At 45.8% G+C, this 12284-nt stretch overlaps 1 protein-coding gene and 1 long non-coding RNA gene across 2 annotated transcripts; both read left to right on the top strand.

The window, feature by feature from the left end:
* Positions 1-245: 245 nt before the first annotated feature.
* Positions 246-6531, top strand: LOC127925082 (very-long-chain enoyl-CoA reductase-like; the record flags this gene model as incomplete). The annotated part of the gene is made up of 7 exons (XM_052509862.1): positions 246-380; positions 626-731; positions 1567-1643; positions 4897-4942; positions 5049-5106; positions 5226-5314; positions 5887-6531. Coding segments are annotated over 7 exons (685 nt in total), but the record flags the coding sequence as incomplete, so codon positions are not given.
* A 2917-nt stretch (positions 6532-9448) lies between these two features.
* LOC127925081 (uncharacterized) lies at positions 9449-12244 on the top strand. Its single transcript, XR_008119689.1, has 5 exons — positions 9449-9470; positions 9946-10081; positions 11350-11451; positions 11592-12101; positions 12136-12244. It is a non-coding gene; the product is annotated as an uncharacterized LOC127925081 (long non-coding RNA).
* Positions 12245-12284: the final 40 nt, after the last annotated feature.

Here is a 12284-nt window from a genome sequence, read left to right as displayed (position 1 = left end):
GATCTGGAGCTCTGACACAACAGGGTTGATGAATGATCTGGAGCTCTGACACAACAGGGTTTATGAATGATCTGGAGCTCTGACACAACAGGGTTGATGAATGATCTGGAGCTCTGACACAACAGGGTTTATGAATGATCTGGAGCTCTGACACCACAGGGTTGATGAATGATCCAGACCTGGACTATATTATGCTGAACAAAAAATATAAATGCAACAATAAGGAAATCAGTCAATTGAAATAGGTCTCTGATTGTCTCTCAGGTGTTTCTGACAGAGTATGGTGGTCCTCTCCTCCTCTACCTAATGTTCTACTTCCGTGTTCCCTTCATCTACGCCCCCAAATATGACTTCACCACCAGCAAGCACTGGGTCGTACAGTGAGTCTCTCTCTCTCTCTCTCTCTCACACACACACAGGGTCGTGCAGACGACTGTAGTCAGACGACTGTATATCTGAGTGGAACTACAATGAGCCGCTTGTTAGATGTGAATCATATTTGTCTGCTAGTTGAACTCTTGTTCATCAAACTACGAATGGCAGGAATAAGGAGAACCATTGTCTTTGGTTTCTATGGTGAGTATCCTGGTGCATGTTGGGTAATGTAGTTTGTGTGTGATCCCAGTCTAGCCTGTATGTGTCACTCCTTCCATTACCTGAAGAGACTCCTGGAGACCCTGTTTGTCCATCGCTTCTCCCACGGGACCATGCCGTTACGCAACATCTTCAAGGTGACACACACACTGACGCGCACACACACGCATTCATAACACACACACACTGACGCATGCACACATACACTGACGGCACACACACTGACGCATGCACATTCATAACACACACACACGCATTCATAACACACACACACACACTGACGGTACACACACATGCATTCATTGCACACACACGCATTCATAACACACACACACACACACACTGACTCATGCACACACATACTGACTCACACACACATTCATAACACACACACACACACACACTGACTCATGCACACACATACTGACACACACACGCATTCATAACACACACACACTGACGGTACACACACACGCATTCATAACACACACACGCATTCACCAACACACACACACACACACACTGACTCATGCACACACATACTGACACACACACATTCTGCTTTTACACACACAGATGGTACACACACACACCCTGGCCTTTTACTCACTCACTCTCATTCTCTCTCTGACACACCACAGCCTTAGTTGCCCTCTTACCTCATCGTGATGGTGTCACCTTACACATACCTCATCTAGGGAAACCCTAGCCTGTCTCTCTTCCACCCAGGGTGACCTTTGAACCTGCTGAGGAAGTTCTGGGGTCATTTGACACTGTGGTCCGCATCCTAATTGGCTCCCTATTTCCTATGTAATGCACTACTTTTGATCAGGGCCCATATGACTCTGGTCAAAGTTGTGCACTATATAGTGGATAGGGTAATGGGCCCTGGTTAAAAGGTAGTACAGTATATAGGGAATTCGGGATGAAGCCTGTGTGTGATAAAGTGTGTTCTGTGTTCCTGTGTTCCAGAACTGCACCTACTACTGGGGCTTTGCTGCCTGGATGGCCTACTATATTAACCACCCTCTATATACACCACCTAGTGAGTACGCTACTATATTAACCACCCTCTATATACACCACCTAGTGAGTACGCTACTATATTAACCACCCTCTATATACACCACCTAGTGAGTACGCTACTATATTAACCACCCTCTATATACACCACCTAGTGAGTACGCTACTATATTAACCACCCTCTATATAAACCACCTAGTGAGTACGCTACTATATTAACCACCCTCTATATACACCACCTAGTGAGTACGCTACTATATTAACCACCCTCTATATACACCACCTAGTTAGTACGCTACTATATTAACCACCCTCTATATACACCACCTAGTGAGTATGCTACTATATTAACCACCCTCTATATACACCACCTAGTGAGTATGCTACTATATTAACCACCCGCTATATACACCACCAAGTGAGTATGCTACTATATTAACCACCACCTAGTGAGTACGCTACTATATTAACCACCCTCTATATACACCACCTAGTGAGTACGCTACTATATTAACCACCTGCTATATACACCACCTAGTGAGTACGCTACTATATTAACTTCACCCACTCTATATACACCACCTGGTGAGTACGCTACTATATTAACCCACCTAGTGAGTACGCTATATTACCATCACCTAGTGAGTACGGCTACTATATTAACCACCACCTAGTGAGTACGCTACTATATTAACCACCCGCTATATACACCACCTAGTGAGTACGCTACTATATTAACCACCACCTAGTGAGTACGCTACTATATTAACCACCACCTAGTGAGTACGCTGCTATATTAACCACCACCTAGTGAGTACGCTACTATATTAACCACCACCTAGTGAGTACGCTACTATATTAACCACCCGCTATATACACCACCTAGTGAGTACACTACTATATTAACCACCACCTAGTGAGTACGCTACTATATTAACCACCACCTAGTGAGTACGCTACTATATTAACCACTTGCTATATACACCACCTAGTGAGTACGCTACTATATTAACCACCACCTAGTGAGTACACTACTACAGTGCCTTGCGAAAGTATTCGGCCTTGAACTTTGCGACCTTTTGCCACATTTCAGGCTTCAAACATAAAGATATAAAACTGTATTTTTTGTGAAGAATCAACAACAAGTGGGACACAATCATGAAGTGGAACGACATTTATTGGATATTTCAAACTTTTTAACAAATCAAAACTGAAAAATTGGGTGTGCAAAATTATTCAGCCCCCTTAAGTTAATACTTTGTAGCGCCTACCTTTTGCTGCGATTACAGCTGTAAGTCGCTTGGGGTATGTCTCTATCAGTTTTGCACATCGAGAGACTGACATTTTTTCCCATTCCTCCTTGCAAAACAGCTCGAGCTCAGTGAGGTTGGATGGAGAGCATTTGTGAACAGCAGTTTTCGGTTCTTTCCCACAGATTCTCGATTGGATTCAGGTCTGGACTTTGACTTGGCCATTCTAACACCTGGATATGTTTATTTTTGAACCATTCCATTGTAGATTTTTGCTTTATGTTTTTGGATCATTGTCTTATTGGAAGACAAATCTCCGTCCCAGTCTCAGGTCTTTTGCAGACTCCATCAGGTTTTCTTCCAGAATGGTCCTGTATTTGGCTCCATCCATCTTCCCATCAATTTTAACTATCTTCCCTGTCCCTGCTGAAGAAAAGCAGGCCCAAACCATGATGCTGCCACCTGCATGTTTGACAGTGGGGATGGTGTGTTCAGCGGGATGAGCTGTGTTGCTTTTACGCCAAACATAACGTTTTGCATTGTTGCCAAAAAGTTCAATTTTGGTTTCATCTGACCAGAGCACCTTCTTCCACATGTTTGGTGTGTCTCCCAGGTGGCTTGTGGCAAACTTTAACAACACTTTATGGATATCTTTTAAAAAAGAAATGGCTTTCTTCTTGCCACTCTTCCATAAAGGCCAGATTTGTGCAATATACGACTGATTGTTGTCCTATGTACAGTGTGTCCCACCTCAGCTGTAAGTCCTCTCCCACAGTTCATCCAGAGTGATCATGGGCCTCTTGGCTGCATCTCTGATCAGTCTTCTCCTTGTATGAGCTGAAAGTTTAGAGGGACAGCCAGGTCTTGATAGTTGCAGTGGTCTGATACTCCTTCCATTTCAATATTATCGCTTGCACAGTGCTCATGGGATGTTTAAAGCTTGGGAAATCTTTTTGTATCCAAATCCGGCTTTAAACTTCTTCCTAACAGTATCTTGGACCTGCCTGGGTGTGTTCCTTGTTCTTCATGATGCTCTCTCGCTTTTAACGGACCTCTGAGACTATCACAGTGCAGGTGCATTTATACGGGAACTTGATTACACACAGGTGGATTGTATTTATCATCATTAGTCATTTAGGTCAACATTGGATCATTCAGAGATCCTCACTGAACTTCTGGAGAGTTTGCTGCACTGAAAGTAAAGGGGCTGAATAATTTTGCACGCCCAATTTTTCAGTTTTTGATTTGTTAAAAAGTTTGAAATATCCAATAAATGTCGTTCCACTTCATGATTGTGTCCCACTTGTTGTTGATTCTTCACAAAAAAATACAGTTTTATATTTTTATGTTTGAAGCCTGAAATGTGGCAAAAGGTCGCAAAGTTCAAGGGGGCCGAATACTTTCGCAAGGCACTGTATATTAACCACCCTCTATATATACCACCTAGTGAGTACGCTACTATATTAACCACCACCTAGTGAGTACGCTACTATATTAACCACCCCCTAGTGAGTACGCTACTATATTAACCACCCCCTAGCGAGTACGCTACTATATTAACCACCCTCTATATACACCACCTAGTGAGTACGCTACTATATTAACCACCACCTAGTGAGTACGCTACTATATTAACCACCCTCTATATACACCACCCCCTAGTGAGTACGCTACTATATTAACCACCACCGAGTGAGTATGCTCCTATATTAACCACCCCTAATTGAGTACGGCTACTAGATTTACCACCTCTATACACCACCTAGTGGTACGCTACTATATTAACCACCCTCTATATACACCACCCCCCTAGTGAATGCTACTATATTAACCGCCCTCTACATACCACCTAGTGAGTACGGCTACTATATTAACCACCACCTAGTGGTACGCTACTATATTAACCAACCTCTATATACACATCCCTAGTGAGTATGCTACTATATTAACCACCACCTAGTAGGTACGCTACTATATGAACCACCCTAGTGAGTATACGCTACTATATTAACCACCCTTGTCTTTTCAGCAATCATGGTGAGCAGCAGTCCAGGATTGCCCTCATCATCTTTCTGGTAAGACTCTACTGTTCTATGATCTACTATAATGTACTCATCCTGTATGCTATAGTAATAGAACGATATCATAGTAAATAGTTATTTAGTAGTGCTATCTTCTCAGTTCTGTCAGGTTGGTAATTCCTCCATCCATATCGCCCTGCGGAACCTCCGCCCACCAGGTACACACTCCTATTGAATACATTAGAACACATCAATCAGTTCAACATGCACTGTTTTCTCTGTGTGCTACAAAACAGTAGCCCACAATAATCTCTCTCCCTCTGTCTGTCTCCATCAGGATCTAAGACCAGGAAGATCCCCTACCCCACTAAGAACCCCTTCACCTGGATCTTCCTGCTGGTCTCCTGTCCCAACTACACCTATGAGGTGAGTCTTATTTTACCTTTATTTAACCAGGCATGTCAATTAAGAACATTCTTATTTTCAATGACGGCCTAGGAACAGTTAACTGCCTGTTCAGGGGCAGAACTACAGATTTGTACCTTGTCAGCTTGGGGGTTTGAACTTGCAACCTTCCGGTTACTAGTCCAACGCTCTAACCACTAGGCTAGTTCAGGCACAGATCTAGGATCAGCTTCCCCTCCACCAATCTTAACCATTAGTGTGGAAAATGCAAAGATCAACGTCTAGGGGCGACATCACCCTGTATTTAGTCCAGGCTGATGCTGCTCTCTGCTGGTTAGGAGGAACAGTGTGAATTATGTCTCTCACTGTAGTAGTTAGGCTCATGGCCACCTAGTGGCAGAAGTTGGCAGTGAAATTTTTGTGTATAGGAAACGGGTTTGGATACCTGGTCAGTTATATAACTAAATGTATTCCACATTTAACCCAACCCCTCTGAATCAGAGGTGCAGGGGGCTGCCATATTCAACATCCACATTATGGTGTGTGTGTGTGTGTGTGTGTGTGTGTGTAACACCATCTCTCCTCTCCTGTAGCTGGGCTCGTGGTTCGGCTTCACCTTGATGACTCAGTGTCTGCCGGTGGCTTTCTTCACGGCGGTGGGCTTCATCCAGATGACGGTGTGGGCCAAGGGGAAGCACCGCAGCTACCTGAAAGAGTTCCGGGACTACCCTCCCCTTCGCTCGCCCATCCTCCCCTTCGTCCTCTAGAGAAGAATGGAGACCCACCCAAACCTACACTACACTGGACTGACCTGGAATGAGAACCCTGCCCCCTTGGACTACCCCCCTACCCCACCCTCCAATTAATAACACTTACCCCCCCCAAAAACATTTTGAGGAGACTGTCTTATACTATGCTTTCCCACACAGAAGTTTCTGCCTAACAACGCTCCTCAACCCACGTGATTGGCTATTGTTATTTTTCTTATCTGAGTGTTTAATAACCTGACTGACAGTCTGGCATATCTCAAATGGTACAATACTACAGGGCCCTCGGGTCAAAAGTAGTGCACTACATAGGGGCTAGGGAGCCATTTGGGATGTGACCAGTATCTAACAAGGTGTAGGTCTATCTGCTCTGGGTTACTTTAGTTGTTTTTTTACTCATGTGAAGAAGTATAACAATACCAAAGTCTTTGATCAGAAATGGGGAAATAAACCATGAGCTTTTGGTCGTTATGTTGGAGCTTTCATTAGAAGACAGTTCAAAAACCATCTATGATCTGATGATATAGACTGTTACTACACTTTGGAGATGAGGGCCATATGATACATCTAAGGCTGCGTTTTACACAGGCAGACCAATTGTGATCCCACCCCACAAATTGGTCTTTTGACCCAATCTCAGATCTGATTGCGCAAATGAGTGAGAAATCAGAATTGGGCTGCCTGTCTAAACCCAGCCTGTGATAGGACGGAATGCAAAACTAGAATTGATTCTATTCAATCAGTGATGGATCTAGATGGTAGCAGAGCTACTGTCAGTAGAGGAAAGAAACCAGACAAAGTGCACATGTCCATATGATCTAGGATCAGCTCCCTCTTCTCATTATGAAATAAAAAGCTAACCTGATCCTAGATCAGTAGTTTCTGCTCAGTCCTGGACTAGCTTTTCACCCCGTTGAACGCTGCACAGGCAGGGCCAGGTGATAAAGAAACAAACTGATCTTGATTCACTCAGATCAGCATTAACTGATGACAGCTGATGTCTGGGTGGAGTCAGAGGTGGAACTGCGTTAGAGCGGTGGAATCCCCAAGCAGCTCTGTGTGATGAGACCGGTTAACACCATCACCGACACGGACATTGGATAAGACAAAAATCCCATTCAGCTGTTAAAGTTCAAACACTTGAATTAGACTGGAAGGCAGAAATCCCCATTCAAATGAAAACATACATTATCTGAACATCATTTGACAGAGTCATTATTCCTGACCCTGATAGAAGTTCAAACAGAGCGTAGGCTCTAACGCAGCACAGAGCAGCTGCTATTGACAAACCCCTTATCTGATTCGTCAGCTCCTACTGCAGTTACACCTCCAACACCGTGGAAACATCAGCTATGTGGATCCGGCCAACGCTGGTTGACCTGACCTGATTCAATCAGGCCTAAATGTTTGGCCAGGATTCAGTTAGACCGCAGAGGTTATGCGACAATGCGCCTTTAAAGGCAATTGTCCGATAGAGCACGACATGTTCACCGTGAATGAGATCTCTACTACAAACACGGGAACATAAGCCTTTTAAAAGCTGCATTATCGACAACCCCACTGTCAGATAGCTGGCTCAGACCTGCTCTGATACACACCCTCCTACTACCTGGGGTGTATTCATCAGCCACACTGTCAAGATAGCTGAGCAGACCCTGCTCTGATACACCCCTCCTACTACCTGGGGTGTATTCATCAACCCACTATGCAGATAACAAAAATCAGACCTGCTCTGATACCACACCCTCCTACTACCTGCGGTGTATTCAACAACCCACTGTCAGATAGCTGGCTCGGACCCTGCTCTGATACACACCCCTCCTACTACCTGGGTTATTAAGCAAAAATAAACATTTCTATTTGGACAGATTGGGGTGGGTCCCTCCCGTTGGTTTCTGCTCGTAGCATTACTTGGAAACAAACCGAGAGACGGGTGACTCAGGGCCGTAGGTCATGGGCTCTTTTATTGTGGAGAGGCAGCAGGTATGTACACATAGGGGTTCAGACCCTGCTCATGATGACGACCTCCTACTACCTGGGCTTCCTCACCCTCTTCTTCCTCATCTGTCAGATAGCTGGCTCATACTCCTTCATACGCATCACGTAGCTACACCCAGAGAGACTGCCTGGGCCGTTAAAGTATGTGATGGGGAGGACCTCCAGATGGCAGAACTACTACTACAAGTCTGACTGCTCTATTCACACCATCCACCTACATCACCTCTGTTAACAAGCCCAACATGCATTTTGTCAGATAATGGCCACATGACCACTGTCAATACACACCCCCTCCTACTACTGTGGGTGTATTCCTCCAAAAAGCAGAAGCATTTCTATTGGACAGACTCAAGGGTGGACTTCACCCCCATTAGTTTGCACTATATAGTTTTCTGTCTCTGATTGAATCAACTGCCAGGACCCAAATGCAAGATTGAGTCTGATTTTGTTGTGACTCAGGGCCAGTTTAATGGAATGTCATGGAGCTCTTATAGGTTACTGTGGGCCTGCATTGATCCCCACCTAGGTTATGTACACAGAGGGGTTACTGAGGTCATGATCCCCCACCTATAGGTTACTGTAGGCCTGGGCTTCCTCCACCTATCTTCTTCCTCATCTGATCCCCACCTATAGGTTACTGTAGGCCTGCATTGATCCTACCTATAGGTTACTGTAGGCCTGCATTGATCCCCACAGATAGGAGAAGAGAGCCTGCCGTTAACCTAGTGGATGTGATGGGGGAGGACCTCAGGTTACTGTAGGCCTGAACTACCTACTTACTGTAGGCCTCTGATCCCCACTCTATTTACGTGTGACCTGCATTGACACATGCATCACCTCTCTGATAACAATTTACTGTAGGCCTGCCATTTGTCCCCCACCTGTAATGGAAAGCCACATGACCACTATAGGTTACTGTCCTGTTGATCCCCACCTATAGCTGTCTTGCCTGCATTGACCCCCACCAGGACAGCAGAGCAGAAGAAATGGTTACTGTAGGCGCACAGACTCCCACCTATAGGTTACTGTGGACTTCATTGAACCCCCATTAGTTTGCACTATTGATCCCCACGTTTTACTGTCTCTGATTGAACCCCACCTACTTATCAGACCCCCACCTTTTACAATGCAAGATCCCCACCTATAGGTTACTGTCTGATTTATAGGTTACTGTAGGCCTGCATTGATCCCCACCTTAAGGTTACTGTAGGCCTGCATTGATCCCCACCTATAGGTTACTGTAGGCCTGCATTGATCCCCACCTATAGGTTACTGTAGGCCTGCATTGAACCCTACCTATATAGGTTTACTGTAGGCCCCATGATCATTGATCCCCACCTATAGGTTACTGTAGGCCTGCATTGATCCCTACCTATAGGTTACTGTAGGCCTGCATTGAACCCCACCTATAGGTTACTGTAGGCCTGCATTGATCCTACCTATAGGTTAATGTAGGCCTGCATTGATCCCCACCTATAGGTTACTGTAGGCCTGCATTGATTACCCCCACCTATAGGTTACTGTAGGCCTGCATTGATCCCCCACCTATGGTTACTGTAGGCCTGCATTGATCCTATAGGTTACTGTAGGCTGCATTGAACCCACCTATGGGTTACTGTAGGCCTGCATTGATCCCCACCTATAGGTTACTGTAGGCCTGCATTGATCCCTACCTATAGGTTACTGTAGGCCTGCATTGATCCCCACCTACCCTGCATAGGTTACTGTAGGCCTGCATTGATCCCCTGTAGGCCTATCCTACTTAGGTCTGTAGGCCTGCATTGATCCTACCTATAGGTTACTGTAGGCCTGCATTGATCCCTACCTATAGGTTACTGTAGGCCTGCATTGATCCCCTGTAGGCCTGCATTGATCCCCTACCTATAGGTTACTGTAGGCCTGCATTGAACCCCACCCATAGGTTACTGTAGGCCTGCATTGATCCCCACCTATAGGTTACTGTAGGCCTGCATTGATCCCCACCTATAGGTTACTGTAGGCCTGCATTGAACCCCACCTATAGGTTACTGTAGGCCTGCATTGATCCCCACCTATAGGTTACTGTAGGCCTGCATTGAATGTAGGCCTGCATTGACCTATAGGTTACTGTAGGCCTGCATTGATCCCCCTGTAGGCCTGCATTGATCCTACCTATAGGTTACTGTAGGCCTGCATTGATCCCCACCTATAGGTTACTGTAGGCCTGCATTGAACCCCACCTATAGGTTACTGTAGGCCTGCATTGACCTATAGGTTACCCTGCATTGACCTAGGTTACTGTAGGCCTGCATTGATCCCACCTGCCTATAGGTTAATGGTTGCAGGCCCCTGCATTGAACCCCAACTATAGGTTACTGTAGGCCTGCATTGAACCCCAACTATAGGTTACTGTAGGCCTGCATTGAACCCCACCTATAGGTTAATGTAGGCCTGCATTGAACCCCACCTATAGGTTACTGTAGGCCTGCATTGAACCCCACCTATAGGTTACTGTAGGCCTGCATTGAACCCCACCTATAGGTTACTGTAGGCCTGCATTGAACCCACCTATAGGTTACTGTAGGCCTGCATTGAACCCCAACTATAGGTTACTGTAGGCCTGATCCCTACCTATAGAACTGTAGGCCTGCATTGATCCCCTATAGGTTACTGTAGGCCTGCATTGATCCCTACCTATAGGGTTACTGTAGGCCTGCATTGAACCCCACCTATAGGTTACTGGATGCTGCATTGATCCCCACCTATAGGTTACTGTAGGCCTGCATTGATCCTACCTATAGGTTACTGTAGGCCTGATCCCTATATAGGTTACTGTAGGCCTGCATTGATCCCCACCTATAGGTTACTGTAGGCCTGCATTGAACCCCACCCATAGGTTAATGTAGGCCTGCATTGATCCCTACCTATAGGTTACTGTAGGCCTGCATTGATCCCCACCTATAGGTTACTGTAGGCCTGCATTGATCCCCCACCTATAGGTTACTGTAGGCCTGCATTGAACCCCACCTATAGGTTACTGTAGGCCTGCATTGAACCCCAACTATAGGTTACTGTAGGCCTGCATTGAACCCCAACTATAGGTTACTGTAGGCCTGCATTGAACCCCAACTATAGGTTACTGTAGGCCTGCATTGAACCCCAACTATAGGTTAATGTAGGCCTGCATTGAACCCCACCTATAGGTTAATGTAGGCTGCATTGATCCCCCACCTATAGGTTAATGTAGGCCTGCATTGATCCCCACCTATTACTGTAGTTACTGTTACTGGCCTGCATTGATCCTACCTATAGGTTAATGTAGGCCTGCATTGATCCCCACCTATAGGTTACTGTAGGCCTGCATTGATCCCCACCTATAGGTTACTGTAGGCCTGCATTGATCCCTACCTATAGGTTACTGTAGGCCTGCATTGATCCTACCTATAGGTTACTGTAGGCCTGCATTGATCCCACCTATAGGTTACTGTAGGCCTGCATTGATCCCCACCTATAGGTTAATGTAGGCCTGCATTGATCCTACCACCTGCATTGAGGTTACTGTAGGCCTGCATTGATCCCCACCTATAGGTTACTGTAGGCCTGCATTGATCCCCACCTATAGGTTACTGTAGGCCTGCATTGATCCCTACCTATAGGTTACTGTAGGCCTGCATTGATCCCCACCTATAGGTTACTGTAGGCCTGCATTGATCCCCACCTATAGGTTACTGTAGGCCTGCATTGATCCCTACCTATAGGTTACTGTAGGCCTGCATTGATCCCCACCTATAGGTTACTGTAGGCCTGCATTGATCCCTACCTATAGGTTACTGTAGGCCTGCATTGATCCCTACCTATAGGTTACTGTAGGCCTGCATTGATCCCCACCTATAGGTTACTGTAGGCCTGCATTGATCCCCACCTATAGGTTACTGTAGGCCTGCATTGATCCCCACCTATAGGTTACTGTAGGCCTGCATTGAACCACACCTATAGGTTACTGTAGGCCTGCGTTGAACCCCAACTATAGGTTACTGTAGGCCTGCATTGAACCACACCTATAGGTTACTGTAGGCCTGCGTTGAACCCCAACTATAGGTTACTGTAGGCCTGCATTGAACCACACCTATAGGTTACTGTAGGCCTGCGTTGAACCCCAACTATAGGTTACTGTAGGCCTGCATTGAACCACACCTATAGGTTACTGTAGGCCTCCCCACCTATAGGTTACTGTAGGCCTGCATTGA

Source organism: Oncorhynchus keta, unplaced genomic scaffold, assembly GCF_023373465.1.
Source record: "Oncorhynchus keta strain PuntledgeMale-10-30-2019 unplaced genomic scaffold, Oket_V2 Un_contig_502_pilon_pilon, whole genome shotgun sequence".
NCBI lineage: Eukaryota > Metazoa > Chordata > Actinopteri > Salmoniformes > Salmonidae > Oncorhynchus > Oncorhynchus keta.
Note: the sequence above shows the minus strand (reverse complement) of the source record. Positions and strands in the feature narration are given on the sequence as shown.